Here is a 15919-nt window from a genome sequence, read left to right as displayed (position 1 = left end):
ATTATTTACTCAGCTTGCTGTTTTTTGTGGAAGGCAAAAAAAATTAAAAATAAAAAAGTATGTGGTTGATCTTGAAGATTTTGACCATTGCCTGCCATAAAAACACTAAGTTCTCAAGCTTGACATCATGGCATTCAGTTACGAGACATTTGAAAACCATTAATGTTTAAGGTTACTGATGTCCAACCTGCACCATAAAAGGCATATTTGAGATTCGCAGCCGAATAAAACCAGTGAATAATGACTTAATTTACATATTTTCATTACACAATGCTATTGTATCACTTTGTAAGGCTTATACAGTACAGTTTAAAAGTAAATATTTTTCAATATTTTTGCTAATTAAAAGAACTTTTCTATTCAAATATATTTCAAAATGTAATGTAATCCCTGTGATGGCAAAGCTGAATTTTCAGCAGCTATTACTCCAGTCTTCAGTGTCACATAATCTTTGAAAAGTCATTCTAATATGCTGATTTGGTGCTCCAGAAACATTATTACCAATATTGAAAACATTAATGTTGTGCTCAATATTTTATGAAACCCGTGATACATTTTTTCAGGATTCTGAAAAAAACTGCATTTATTATTTTTTAAATCTTACTGACCCAAGACTTTAGTGTACTGTATATAGTGCTCCTGTAGCTCAAGTGGTAGAGCATTGCGTTACGAAGTGCAAGGTTGGGGGTTCGATTCCCCGGGAACACATGATGGTTATATATTTTTAGACTTTTTTTTTTTTAAGTGGGTTTTGTTTTTTTAGTCTGCTAAATGCATAAATTTAATTTAAATTTAATTTTAATTTACTGTATATACTGAACATGAGTCTTAAGGACTACATTAACAGTGCTCTTTTAAGCTTTTTTTTAGCACCTGATCACTATAAACTGTCATTGTATGTGACGAAAACTTCAAGTTATATGGTGAAGACCTATTAAATATTCAGCAGACAGGTTTGGAATGACATGAGAATGAGTAATCTTTATTTGAACTATTCCTTTATAAGTTATCTAAACTTTAGGTTACTTGAAAAGTTGATTTGGTAGTCCATAAAGATGGATTCTGACTTTATTGGCAAGAAAACATGTGCTATGTGCATTTGTCAAAATCTGTTTGTCTTTGAGATCTATCTGGGACTGTAGCCAGTGGCTAAGAGTTTGCAAACTTGGCGGCAAACATGCCATTCTGCGTGCCAGGTAAAGGCATCGCAGTTATGTCCACGCTCATTTGTCTTGTTTTAGATCTAAATGTTGAATTAATTTCCATTTTTCATGCAATGAAATAATCCTGGGAAAGGTAGGCAGGCTCTCTGATCACCTGACTGACTAATATGTTCTGAAGGCTTGTAAAAAACAATAGGGCCTGGGAAAAATCTCGGGCTTTAGGCCTTTGGGCTATATTTTAATAGAAGCCAAGAGAAAGGCGGATCAAACAATTAAAGCAAAAACACTGTAATGTCGACTTGATCAGACATGATTTTGCTTCCACTTAGGAAGCAGTGGAGATAAAATGTGGAAGAATGAGACGTTAACTGCATAGTTTTTGGTTCATTCCACACTGTACATGTTAGAATTATCCTAAAATCCATAGCGATCAACTACAGCCTTTAATTAAAGGAAGCCAAGTTGGAAGTGGTTGAGCCATGTGTGATTTCACTGTGCCATGTAACCGTATACACAAGGGATGCCAACAAGGCTTTTAGTACACCACAAACGGCCATCCTGGTGGATTGGCACATGGTAACCTGAGCTGACCCTTGGCCTTATGAAAGATTCAGCATCAGCTGTTCAGGTTAGACTCAGCGAACATGAGCAGCGTGAGCGCCATGTCCTCAACGTTGTATTCAACCCTTCCTTCTTTTACAGAAACAGTGGAAAAAGCATTGGAATGGAGGAAAAAACGAGTATACTCACATAGATCTCAGCACCGTAGAAGCCATCTTGGTAAACCACACTGCAAAAACACAACAAGAAATAACAAAACACAATACATCAATGCCGAACATCCATAGAGTTTCTTCGCGCTGTATAGAAAAGATTATGCAGCGATGCATTCATTGGGCAGACCAAAACAATGCACTCCAGACTGTGTGGAAGGGAAAACAATTTAGCAGATTAGGAAAGATGCCCATTTTCTGTGCTTAGAGAAAAACAATGTTTGCTCTGTCTTGTCACTGGGGAAAACCAGTAAGGCTCGCCATTAGAGTGTAACACAGTTTATAGCCATCAAGTGGTCATGTTGCAGGTTAAGGCTGTAGCACATATAATGCGAAAATGGCCCTTTGATAACAGTGTTTTAAGTGCTGTATTTTACCTAATAACAGCCTCAGGCTTGGACGAAAACAAAATGAGCCATTTGTAGATAGTATATGTGTATGTTTTGGGTGAAGGGTTACTCACGCTCCGTAAGCAGGAATGGGAGGGGGTGGAGGCACCGCGCGAAACGTGTTGTAGACGGCACGACCTCTGCCTCTCAAGTGGGCACCCCTGTAAGCCACCGTCGCCCCTGTGGTGGGATAGGGGAAGCCTGTCACTGGAAGAAAAGGAGAGAAGAAAGAAGGTGACATAAGCTTTTGCTTCTAAGAGGTGCACCTGTCACCACCAATTGGCTTTCAGTCGGTAGTGTGACAACACATTGTCATCCTAAAATGTGATGCTTTAAAACAACTCTGATGGATGTCAAACGGTGCGTCATGTTGGCAAAACACATCAAGCATGGCAGCATGATACAGCCAGTGATTCTCAACTGGTTTTGTTTCAGGACCCAGATTTGTGGCAACCTGATGCAGTTAAAACTGTGTTTATCCTACAAAGGTAAAACAAAAATGTCCTTCAAAATCAAATGGTGATATTTTTTAAAGGTGCACTATTGAATTCTGAGATTTCTGACAACATCTGTGGTTGAATTATAAAATTGCAAGTTACTTGTGGAAGTGATAGCTAATAGCATAAGCAATTATTTAGCTTCATGATATGGCAAGATAACTGATAAACAATCAATACTGAAATTACATTAAAACATAACATTACATGAAATTAAAATATATAAAATTAGTATATTATAAATAATTAAATAACAAAAATATATTACAAATATTAAAATAAATATATAACATTAACCCAGCTGATTATTAAGCATTAATCTGAGAGCTTGGAGAATGAAACGGTAAGGCATCCCTGTCTGGGGAAGCCTCTCTATGGTGGTTATCTCTGAAAGCTTGAGCGAGGGGGGTGTGTGTGAGAGTGTCTGGCTGCTCTCCCGCTCTGGAGGGGTGTGTGCGAGGCAGGGGAGATGGTAGGTTGTTGTAGGTGAGACACAAGGTGCTGGCACGCGAGGGCTGAGAGAGCAGATGGAGAGGATTGTTTAGAGATGCAATCACAGGCCGGCGCCATCCCTCATCTCCCCCCCCCACACACTTCCCCAGCCTCACGCCACCAATGGGGCCAGACCCAGCCTGGAGGAGAGCAGGGACAACTCAGGGTCAAGACTGGGAGAGATGGCAGAGAGTTGAGAGAGAGAGAGAGAGAATCAGGCTGTATGCATGTTAAGGAAACATACACGGATGTGAAAGTGAAACAGACAGAATGAAACTTGAAACAGCGTGTGTAACAATAAATTGGAGAAAACACGTCCAGGTCACATTTCACACGGTCTCAGCCACAGACACCCACTGACTGCCCGCAATCCATTAGATGGATATTGCACATAAAAAATGGAAAGCTCTTTCTCAGTCTCACAAACTCTAATCTGACTGGATGACTTTAAGTACAAAAATATATTTTTTTAAACAGTGTTCATTTCTGACTACATTTTACCCTAAAATCTAAAAGAAAAGTATAAATATCATATAAATATTATAATATTATTTTATATTATATAATATATTTTTTTGTTTTGTCATTTTTTCCTTCATAGATGTTGAATCCATGTTTTACTTAATGTGTATGTTTACTTAATTTTTCATTTAATTCAGCATTAATTAATAGCAGTATAGCAAATTTATTTTTAATAAGAATGATATTTCTAGTATTACAAAGAATTCAAATGAAAATGCAAAAGTTGTGAGTCATTTTGGGGTGAAACATGACCAAAGATAAAAGAATGTAGGCACATCCAAAAAATAGATTGACTGTGAAGGAGCTGGATGTTGGAAAACATTACTCTTTATTCAAAACCTGTTTATTGGAATTTTCTAAGTGTGCAGTTCCATTTATTTGCATGGCTTTTTTTGTGAAATGACCTGGGCAAGTTCTTGAAAGATTTGAGAGTGTGAGATTCACTCAAATAAAATGAAAATGAGAGAATGAGACATTAGAAAAACATATTTGAGAATTATAGAAAAACCTACACAATAAACAAAAAAGAAGATCAGGAAAACTAGTAAAACAGTAAAAAAAAAAAAAGTGAAAACAAGTGCATGTTACACCCAAGCCTCTCTTTAACCTTCACTGAGTATGGGCCTGATGAGTCAATGACAGCGTCATAATTACCCATAGTACTGTGCAAGCAAAACACAGCCCAGCAGTGCGGCCCACTGAGCTCTCTTTCTCATTTATGCACCAATGACACAATCGCTGTCTATCCTGCATCTCAGAGGAGCAGGACAGCCCTCTTCAGTTATTTCATGTCCCCAAACAGAACCTGCGCCTCCTCCTGATCATTACTGTACAGACATCAGCCAAGCAGCACTCAGTTAATAGTCAATATGTGTCAAAGTTACCACTTTTAATGAGGTCAGCTGGGTTTATTTTGAGCACATATATGCATGTCTATGTAGCATACTGCCTCGGTGTAAAGACTTCTTCGATTCACATTCAGCAAACTTTTGGCCCTGGGGTTTGCAATAATTTTTGGTATAATTTCCCTTTGACTCTGGTATCTCCTCTCAAACAAACAAACAAACAATAAAACCGTGGCCCTTCATCAGAAGTAAAAGAAAGACAGATGGCTGAAAGTAAGGCGGTTGCTCTTTCATTATGATATAGCGCAGAGCCTTTGACATTTTAATTTGTCCCTTTTCAGCTATAGAGTCGGTGTTAATAAGCCAAACAGTGGTCGTCTCTGATATATGCCAGGCCATGGTCAATTTATCCCGAATTCCAGTCATGGGCAATGCTCTTATATTTTCTTTGATTTTGTGTGTGTACATTATGTGTGCCATGACGTACATAAATGTAATCTCATAATGAGCTATGGGTCTGCATGCAGCACCGATTCAGTAATAAGCCATAAATCATTCCAGCCAGTTATGACACTCCATAAAGCCTTAGAAACACACAACGGCAAAAGTGTACATGAGCATAAATCCTTGTAGCCCTCGTGCGCTCCTGTTATTTCAACACGAGAAGGTGGAGAGGGTCGAAACCCTTCAGATCTGCACATCTATAAACCGATAAGGACACTGACACACTGCTGCATTTATCTGGGTTTACACAGGGGTATCTCTAGTGCTGGAAAGTGTCCCATTGGGCTGTTTGGATGAAGGTGGGGGGGCAATTACATCCGATACACCTTTGGGACTCTTTCATTTACTGCAAGACTGGCTCCTTTAATACGGTGCAGCTGGAAATCGCCGGGTGAGGTCCTCTCTCAGTCTGTGTGCTATTGTGAAATGTCTTTAAATAATCAGACCATCGATAAACCCATATCATGAGGAAAATTACACCATTGCTAGATTAAAGGGAGTTTTTTTCCTCCGCCAATACTTCTAATATTGTAATTAGACTGCTTAATTTCAATTATGGATCTATTTGAGTGGTTTTGTAATTGAAAAAGCACAAAATGCCCACAATGCACTCCAGCTCTTTTAAAGGATTGGTAGGTGCACCATTAAGTGCATCAATATAAGGCCCCATGTTGCTGTCTGCAACAGAGATGTGAATGCTTGAATATACTTAATACTTTTATACTTCAAGTTGTTGTGTTTTCGGAGTGTAGTTGTGTAAACTTAGGGGTGCTAAAGTTACCTTTAAATGTCTATGCCACAGAGTGCTGCAGGGATTACGTTTTTTTTTTTTTTATTGGTAAACCAACTTTGCAGACTACTCTGCTTCCCTTTACAAAACAACACAAAAAACTAATTTTCCATCGTCTTTTGAAATACTGCAGAAAATAAGCTCTGGGATCATCAAAAGTTTATGACAATTACAAAGTTTGTTCATCAACATTTTATTTTTTATAAATGAATGCAATTTTTATGAATTCTCAAGCCTAAACATAATCACAGGTAAAAGCTATACCTAAGAAAAAAGATATATTTCTAAAATCTGCAAACTGGGAAGTTAGAGTTAGAATGTGGGTGTTCCTGTGGCTCAGTGATAGAGCATTGCTCATAGCTCATAGCTCTGCCATAACAATAGAAGACTGCCTAAACGTAGAAGACGACAGCTAGCTAATACCCACTATATCTCCCTCTTGTGACAAAACTGAGAATGCAGTGCATACTTATGTTGAAATGAAAATGTCTGGGTTTACGTACTTGTGAATAGTAAGCGTTGAGCCAATGATTTTTCTGGATCAGACACACATGGCCTGGAACCAAACATCCCTGAATGTATTTGATCATCTATGTTTAAAACATGAAAATTTCTTGCTCTCTACTTTGCATTTTAATCTTATTGGCCATGTTTGTCTTAACATGGGTCCATGGACCGAATTCACTGGCTGAGAGAGCTGTCAGTCAATCAATATTATGTTTTCCATTCCCTTCATGCACGTGCTGCCTGTACGGATTAAGCAAGATAGGAAAAACGACCCCAAGATTACACAATTAAGTTTCCCATGCAGTTTGTGCCTCAGCTTTGCGTCTGCATCTCTAATTTGGCTTTGGCTACCGAGTGCTAGTTGAGAGCCTGAGGGAGAGAGAGAGACTGAGGGAAGACGAGAGAAGGAAGATATTGAGATTTAAAGATAGAGTAAGTGAGTAAGAAAAGGGCAGATGGAAAACACCCCAGGCTTAGATGAAGAGAGAAATAGAATTAGCGATATATGTCGAGAGAAGGCTGTGAAAAGCTAGAGGAGTGGAGAAATGAGAACCAGGGAGGAAGTCTTGCGGGGAAGAGAGAAGCCCAACTTCCCTGGAAGAGGTTAAAAGCAGGCAGTCGGCGGCCCTCATCAGTCATTCTCCTGAATGGGATTTGAGGACAATAAACCTGTAGCACCCGGACGAATGGAGACGGAGTGCGCTGTCAGCAGCGCACGATTTATGGTGCCCAATTCCGCTGATCTCCCGCACAGAAACTCGGACTGATAAACAGTGATTAATCACCTTTACATCCGATTTCAGCGCTGCCCCTCCCCCAACAAAGTACATTAAATGCAGTCATAATTATTTCACGTGAAAGCTTCCCTCTTTTTAGAACGGTGGGAGGGAAACGAGGGGCAACACATGGGCGTCTGTATCGGCCATTCTGGAAGGTTCCTTATTTAGTAAGCGAAATCTCTATCTTATTTCCATTTTGTCGCCTCTCCACCGTTGCCCCCTGGGGAACAGTGGAGGCATATGGTGTCATTTAGGCCTGGCAAACTTTAGAGGCATGTTAAGACGACTTGAAAAATTAGCATCCAATAAATCAAGCGACGCCGGTTCCCTGAGCCAAGCTGCTGAAGTGCCGGACCACGGTAAATCTGACTTGATGGGATGTTTTGAGAAGTTGTATGTTCACATGGGAGGCACGGAGGTGTTATTTGTTGCGATTAGAAAAGGAATCACATGCATGTTTCAGAGCATACTTAGGGGTCAAAACATGCATAAACATTTTACATGCACCGGATTGCTAGGCATCTTTGCATTTTTACACGCACTACATATGCATATTGTGCACATTCGATCGTGAGGATTCATGTAACGACTGTGTTGGATTGTGCATTTATGCATGCCAGAACCAAGGAAGGGAGGGAGGAAAGGGAGGGGGAAAAAGTCAGATAAAAATGATAAATGACTGCTTTCTGTCACCAATGGTTATTTAGAGTTTTGCTGTAAAACTGTCCTAAAATGAACAGATTTTAGTCTAATGAGCAAAAAGGCAGGCCGTTAAAGAGCTGCTATGTGCTCAGCACTTTTTCTAAATGAAATACTGTAATACCATTTTCCCCTCATTAGGATGCAAAGGGCTCAAAGTACTCACAGCAATAAAGAAATCAAAGACCGAGAGGGCAAACAACAGCACAAAAAAGACAACAAGTCAGTCAAACAAATACGGTTTCTAATCTGCGGTTCAGAAAACAGTCCGTACCACTGTTTCATCTCAGTGGGAAATGATAGCCTGGCTGATTATTGCATTGTCAAATGCTCTGTTTGGGATGGGAGAACTGGGCCATGATTTAAAATGATTTCTTAAGTGTCTCTCTGAAGTGCCTGTGTCTAAATTTATCCAGAAATCAAAGCACATCTGACGAACAGTGAATCAAAGTAAGTATCCGAGTGAGGCCCTGTGACCACAACACTCAAATGCAGTTTACCTGCATAAAATTCAGGACCATAGACAGCTCCCACCACTGGATTCAGCTTCCAGCCTGTAGAGGAATACACACGGGAAGAGAGAATTAGCTGCGAATGCTTATCGCCTTGACCTGTGGAGTGTTTGTTTCTCGATCTTTCGCCGATTAATTCAAGGGACTGGCAGAAATTTGAAAAATAAACAGCAGAGATTTGGAGAAAAGAACAAAAGAAAAGGGGGAGGAGGGAGAGGAGGAGATGTGATATGACGGGAAAATATTTAAGATGACATTAAGTTGAAGGAGTTAGGGGGCTGCAATATCGGGGTATTTGGAAGATTGCGAGCGATATAGGATGCGAAAGAGTGAGGGAGAATGAGAGACAGAGAGCAAGAGAGTAGTGAGTGCTGTCCGGTGTGCTGTCAGTGATAGATGGGGGCTGTAAAATAGCCTCCTCTCACTCCCCATTGGCTGTGACTGAAGTAGAGCTGGGGGGGTCTACACTGCTGCTGATATATTTGATTCTTTGATTCCCCCTCTCTGTCTCTCTCTCCATTGCAGTCTGAGGGAATCAGCGTCAGCGGAACAGCTCAGGACCCCACCGAGACCCCTGCACTGAATGAGCCACCTCTCTACCCTGATCCCTATCAGCTAAGCTTTCCCCCCGGAGCTACCAAACAGCATTAGGAGAGCTGTAAAGGAAGAGATCACTCTTTACATTAAGCTGCTTTTTAGAGGGAAATAAAATGAACATTACATCATTCATATTATACATGATGACAGCTTAAAAGAGCAGTCCTAAAAAGATTGTGAGAACTTTAAACTGTGTTAGATAACAAAACATCAAAACAAGTGAGATTTCCTTTAAAGAACTAAAACATTTCACAGAGGTTTTTATTTTTATTTTTTAAATAATACAATATATATATATATATGATTATAAGTTTATATAATCACTATATAAAGAATTGGGTTTTCAATTATTATAAAATTTGATCTGTCCAAAATGAAGATAAAGAATGAGAATTTATGGTTATGCTCATTGTTATTGTTCACTGTTAAATCCGAAACCAGCAGGATTACCTTCAAAGAGCCCACATTAATCAAACAAAACATTTAACAAACCATGTTTATTTATTTATTAATTTTTTAAATAGGAGTAGGAAAGAATTTTGTAAAACATTATAATTATAATTTTATATAATTATTTATAAAAATATATAGAAATTGGTTTTTAATAATTTAAATATTAGAAATACTGTTAGGGTTAGGACTAAGTTTTTATTATTATTATTATTATTATTATTATTTAAATAGTTTCTAATGTATCTAATGTAATTTAATTAATACATTTTAAGTATAAATTTGGGTACATTTGAGGCCACTGAATGTTATTACAATAAAAAACAAAAGCTCTTACCGTTTGTATATGGGTTGGCCACTTTTTTGTTTGTCATTACTCGTGCCGTTGCATTATTTACCTGTGAAAAATAAAGTAGATATGAGAAACAAAACACAAAGAATACAGGCACATATGCCACAGACATGAGTGTGACGAAAATCTGGTTCATGCTTCTCCGCAAAGTATAAAAAATAAAAAAAAATTCACATGCTCTAATTATCAGTTGAAAAATGATGAGATGCTAAAAATGAAAGTGATCCATCAAGCTCTGATCTTCTGTTTTCTTGCTGGATGTAGCCTAATCCAGGCTGTTTGTAGAAGAGTTGGATGATGACATCTGGTTCAACATGTAATGAAACAGAGCAACTCTAGAAATGGGCTTTAATGAAACCCAGAGTATATTGGAATTCCCCACTAGCCAAGCTGAGGGAGCTTCCTTGAGGCCTTCTCCGCAATTTAATCTGCCACATTGTCTAGACAGTTCTACATATTCCCAGACACTACAACCCTGAGGCGGCAGCTTCATAAGCACTAAATTTAACCTTAGGAAGGAAGAGCCATATTGTACAAGCTCCTCTGGTTACATGTAACACCAAAAAATGAATGAAATTGTAACGCTGAATATGGCGGCTGGTTTATTTGCACTTATTTGTACATGCACTTTAGCTGAACCAGCCAGAAAAAAATAGATATATTTTTATTGGTGATTTTATTATATCATTAACATATAATCTTCACAGAGCACTTGGCCTTTCCCTTTCTCAAGTAAATAGAAGCTGCACTTGGATGCCTGCTGCCTACACAGAAAATAGATGCTCGGGGATGTTACCAAGATGGCTGCCGAGCAAACTAACTTGCCTTAAAGGGACTTTAGTAACACACAGTGAGACCATGCAGCTTGTTGGGAGGCGCCAAAGGAATACAAACATGGCCGCTGGCAACAGAAGCCATGTTAGTATTTCACCCTCATGTTAATTAGCGTTAATAGCTTTCCGTTCCACAGGGCCCATGGAGGTCATTTAGCTTGAGGAAACAACTGGCCTCGACTCTCCCTTGATATATAGGCCTAGGTATTGTTTGTGCATTACATGAATTATCTTAATTGTCCTATAGAAAATCTTAATAGCCTTGTGGAGAAGAGGGGGAAAAGAGAGAGAGAAAAAGAGACTGTGTCCTCAAGTAAGACATGTGAAAGAAGAAATACACTGTTTGGGATCAACAAGTGGGATTTAAAGTCACGTTGACAGGCCTTTGATATCTTGAGATGAAAATAAAATGTATATTTTTAGAGATACAGCATTGTTTAAAACACACTGTAAATGTTGATAAAAAGTTCAAAAGCTTTTTACAGCTGCACATACACATCAAAGCAAAAAGGCATAAATCTGATGGCATGCACATCAAACACACGCACAAAATAATAATCACGTATGTCACAAGTAATTTTTATCCACAAAACCAAAAAGACACATGAAAACATGCAGCATGCACACAGCAAGTGAGCATTTGAGATGCAATGCGGTGAAATGAGACGGTGCAAGCATGCTCCATCAAACCGACAGTGCTTATGTTCTCATGGGATGGGGGGGTATTGATAGTTAGATCAAGAAAGCACCTCAATTTTGCGTCCCTCTACGATTGTACCGTTTAATTTCTCCCGTGCACGGTCTGCGTCTGCGCTTGTTTCAAAAGTTACAAAACCAAAACCCTGAGATGATGTGAACATAGAGGATTCCCAGTAGAGGATGAAGGGGTGGTTGAAGATATTTGAAGGGGCAGCAAATGAAGTGAGTGTGAAAAGAAGAAAGAGGAAGAAAGAGGTCACAGTCAGCAGGGTTGCAACTTCTAAACATTAGTAAGAGGTGAAATTAGGACTATAGGGTAGGGCTGCACGGTAATTGTCCCGATTGTATTGCTCAAAAATAAAATGTTGTTTATTAATCACAATTTTTTTTTTTTTTACATTTCATCAGAATTAATGCACTTTCACCTAAGCACAAATCAAGAGAATGTCAACTTGCATGGTTTGCTTGCATATTTACTCGCAGCAAACAACTTTGTGAAAAACGTATTATGAAAAACACTAATTTGAGCGGAATATTTCAACAGAGATCACTAAACTCCAAATTAAATTTTTTTTGCCTGTGTTTTTTTTTTGTTTGTGATTTTTTTTTTTGTATTATATGGTTGTTGAACTGGTGGTAAGATATTTTGTTTTTTGGGAAAAAAAAAAAATTGACTGTGGGATTTAAACTCATGAAGTCTGGCAACTACAACTATCAAAGCTTTTAGATCAAGTGTCAAAAAATGGCAAATTAAAATGAAACGTTTTCAGGGTTTAAAAAAAATGGCTGGCAATTATCGCAGATGAATATCCTTAACGAATCGAGTAAAAGCAGAAATCATGATCCCGATTAAAATACAATTTATTTATCGTGCAGCCCTACTTCAGGCTGAGAACTACAAGAAAAGAGACACAGCAATCTAGGATTATATTCAGCAGTGACAAATTCTGCATATCGTACTATTGAAACATTTGGCATGCATGGATATGTACATTAGTGCATCTCATATCTGTCTTGCCAAGAACATCAGTAAGCATAAAATTCATTCTTTATAAATTACAGACACTGCCCTCAACTTTAAATGATATAAACTAATGAAAGGAATGTTTCCAAGACCATATAGGAGCTCAGAGGTTTAATGCACACAATCCTGCGCTTTAGCTGGGAAGCGCCTGCTCAATCCCCGCACCCCCACCTCCGCTGTCAGACGTGAGTTATGGCCAACTGCAACCCAAACGCCATATCCGGAACAGCTATTAGGTATGCACAGCAAACAAGAGCGTGGAACAAGCCCTGGTCTTTTAGTTCATACACACTTTGCAAGTACGGCCTGGTAATTGCTTTGGGAGGCCTGTGAGTATGATATGCATACATGGACACTCAATTTTTTGTGTCTGGCATGAATAAAGATCAGCACATGAGTCCTTGGTCCATGAGGAAACAGAAAAATCAAAAAGGAATGAGCAGCAAAATTAATCCTTTCGACATTTTGCGCTACCGTGTTCAACATAGCGCTTGTAGTTTTTAATTAGCTTACACAGCTAGAATGGTGAGCCACTGACAGACATACAGTACTTGTTCTGTTCTAATACCTACATTGAGCTGCCTACAGAGGCAGTATAGTAAGGGAACATAGGTGCAGATGATGTTTCGACTTAATTATGATGCTTGCTAAGATACCTTGTTTTTGGACAAATTTTAAGTCAGCATATCAATAGATTTTATAGAAATGTAAATAATTAAATGCATGAATAAATAAATATAAAAACTCTGCACATGTCTATATACTGTACAGTATAATTATATAAATGCAGTGTTTATTCCAAATATTTTAATATATTATATATAATATATATTATAAAAAAGCATGTTCTTAAAAAAAATATATATTAAAATTATAATTCATATAAATATATAATATATTATATTATTTTGAATACTTTTTAGTATTCTATTTTGCAAAACTTAATTATATATTTATATATTATATATACATAAATATATTTATACTCATATTTATAATAACTACACATAATATTCAATTTTTTTTTATATATATTTTAAAAAATTTAAATATGTTATTGAATACTGAAAGGAATCAGTAAAATGTACTTTAGTGTATTTAAAAGTTAATTATTTTGCCCAATAATTGAATGTGCAATGTGATTTTATGCATATTATCATATCAAAGTGGAATCCATTGTGAATCAAGCCTCCCTATATAGATTTTGAAACAGAGCCACTGTGTAGGAATTCAAAAGGCTAGTAGGAAACCGGTTATTTGTGAACAATCGGCTGATCTTATAATGTGCGCTGCTTAGGTTGAGTACACTGTAACGGTTTGTTTCAGCAGATTCACCCCTGTGAATCACCTATGAGGAGTTGAAAGAATTCTCCTCAGCAAAATGTCACCGTCCTTTGAGAACAGCAGCGCTGTATGGAAGTATGGCTATATATAACCCATTTTCTAGCGCAAGACTAGAGACTTACACAACTGAATCTTATTACAGTGGGACAGCTCTAAGAGCAGAATCATTGCGTGTTGGTCAGACGTTCACTTCTCTGAATTATATAACTGGGCAAGTTGACTCGTTCTCAGCTGAAACCGCTCAGTTGTCTCTTGGCATAGCTACCTTTCCAAAACGTGTCTCGTCTCAGTATGAGCGAGTGTGAGAGTGTGACGTTTGAGTCACTTTGCGGCCGCTGTGTAAGAGCTGTAATTATTCGGCTCATGAAGGGAAGAGGAGACCTGTGGGGAGGAAAAGTATGAAGTGACAAAGAACTGCTCTTCCAGCTGACTTACCTTAGAGCCCCGCTCGTTAAAAATAATTTCCACATCCAAAATTTTCCCAAATTGCTGTGGAGAGAAAAGGAGGTGGGTAGGAAAAAAATAAAAGAGGAGAGACAGGGGAGAAAGAAAGAAAGACAGAGAGGGAAAGAGAAGGAGTAATTAGAACTCATCACTTCTACAGTTTGTCAGGAAACTTGAGCACTTGATTGCACAGGAAGCTAAAACAGTAAACCCACTGCTTTCACTACGAACACACAAGAAAAAACCTTCACACATCTACATTTCCATGACAGAGAAATGATACTGATGAACACAACTCATCAATAATGTGTTACTTTAAGTTATACATTAAAACATTACTCAGTATAAAACATAACCACTTGTGTTGTCTCCCACTATGAAAAATGAAGAATTAAGTTACTTTTGCTACTTTTTCCTCAGCGTTAACTGACTAAACTTATGTTTGGGGTGGAATTTTAATTTAACATTTAAACGCTGCAAAGTTTATTGTACATTTTTTATATTTAGTGAAACAGTAGACATAATTCTACAGTAATATATTAAGATATATTATTTAATAGTGAGCATTATTTAATAGCCATTTCAAAACACTAATTCATTCAGGAGCAAAACAAAGTGACTGTTTCTATGAGTGAATCAATAAATCACTCATGTACTAGATTTGTTCAAAACACTGATTAATTTGGGAATGAAAGTGACTGTCTGTGTCCGAAATTGCATACTCTCTGAGTAGGTATACTTTTGAACATGTAACTACTTTGCCACCGTTAAAAACAAAAAAAAAACAAAAAAGAATTATAGTATGAATGTAATCCAGACATACTACATTTGCCTACTATTAGTAAAGAAAAAAGCATATTCAGGTGCAACCACTGTCTTTAAGAGTGAGTAAAGGAATCATTCACTTTTTTTCATTCTGTTTTTTTTCTATGGCAAAAATAGTATGAGTATGTTGAATTCAGCATGTCTTTATGAGTGAGTCAAATCACTCATTTGATAAAACAAGTGGCTTTCATTATGATGATTTTATGTGATTTTAATGTTATTTATGCGAGTTTAACATTAAGTCAGCTGAACTGTTCAAAAACACTGATTCACTCAGGAAGGAAACATGACTTTTTCTAAGTAAATAAATGAATTGTTCACTCATTCGATTTGTTTAAAACATTAATCATTTACTCAACTGATTCAGTCAATAAGACTGATTAATTCAGACAATATGAACTTTAATTACACACAAATACTACAAACCCATTTTATATATTTCAAAAAAGTAATTCAGATCCTATGATGTAAATTTAATTGAGGGCTTTTATTTGTAGCTGCCTAACCAATTGTACTACTGTATATGAAGCACTCGGCTGGGACGGGGGTTCTGGGAATGAGCAGGACATACTGCTGATGGGAGCAAACTTCAAAAGATCACAGCAGCACCCTGCTGTGTATGCACCAGTGCTCTTAATGACACGATATGGCTTGTTATTTCCTCTGGTGTTTTTGACCGATAAAAGCTGGCCGAAGCAACAGGAGAGGGTATTCTGGCTTGACTTAACACCAAATGCTCAACTCAATTAAAAAAAGGATAATTGGATATAGAGGAGCCATCATCACTGTTGATAAACCATATATTTGTTTATTATCTCAGTGACGAATACCATCGTTGTAATTACCTGTCACTTCAGTTATTTTCCAGCTATTTGTGCT

The 15919-nt window shown here is 37.7% G+C and overlaps 1 protein-coding gene across 6 annotated transcripts in view; it reads right to left on the bottom strand.

Moving 5' to 3' along the window:
- LOC109084704 (RNA binding protein fox-1 homolog 3-like) overlaps positions 1 to 15919 on the bottom strand; it is a 200661-nt gene that overhangs the window by 18107 nt on the left and 166635 nt on the right. For 3 of the 6 annotated variants that reach the window (XM_042767923.1, XM_042767925.1, XM_042767924.1), the window contains 6 exons: positions 14207 to 14260; positions 11454 to 11546; positions 9857 to 9917; positions 8461 to 8514; positions 2400 to 2532; positions 1914 to 1953 (listed from right to left, as the gene is read on the bottom strand). In XM_042767923.1, coding sequence (XP_042623857.1) covers positions 1914 to 1953; positions 2400 to 2532; positions 8461 to 8514; positions 9857 to 9917; positions 11454 to 11546; positions 14207 to 14260 — 435 coding nt within the window. The remainder of the gene's footprint in view (positions 1 to 1913; positions 1954 to 2399; positions 2533 to 8460; positions 8515 to 9856; positions 9918 to 11453; positions 11547 to 14206; positions 14261 to 15919) is intronic. The other 3 variants (XM_042767926.1, XM_042767927.1, XM_042767928.1) reach the window with 3 other exon arrangements.

This window comes from Cyprinus carpio, chromosome A12 (assembly GCF_018340385.1).
Source record: "Cyprinus carpio isolate SPL01 chromosome A12, ASM1834038v1, whole genome shotgun sequence".
Lineage (NCBI taxonomy): Eukaryota > Metazoa > Chordata > Actinopteri > Cypriniformes > Cyprinidae > Cyprinus > Cyprinus carpio.
The sequence above is the reverse complement of the archived record's forward strand: the minus strand, read 5'-3'. Positions and strand labels throughout refer to the sequence as shown.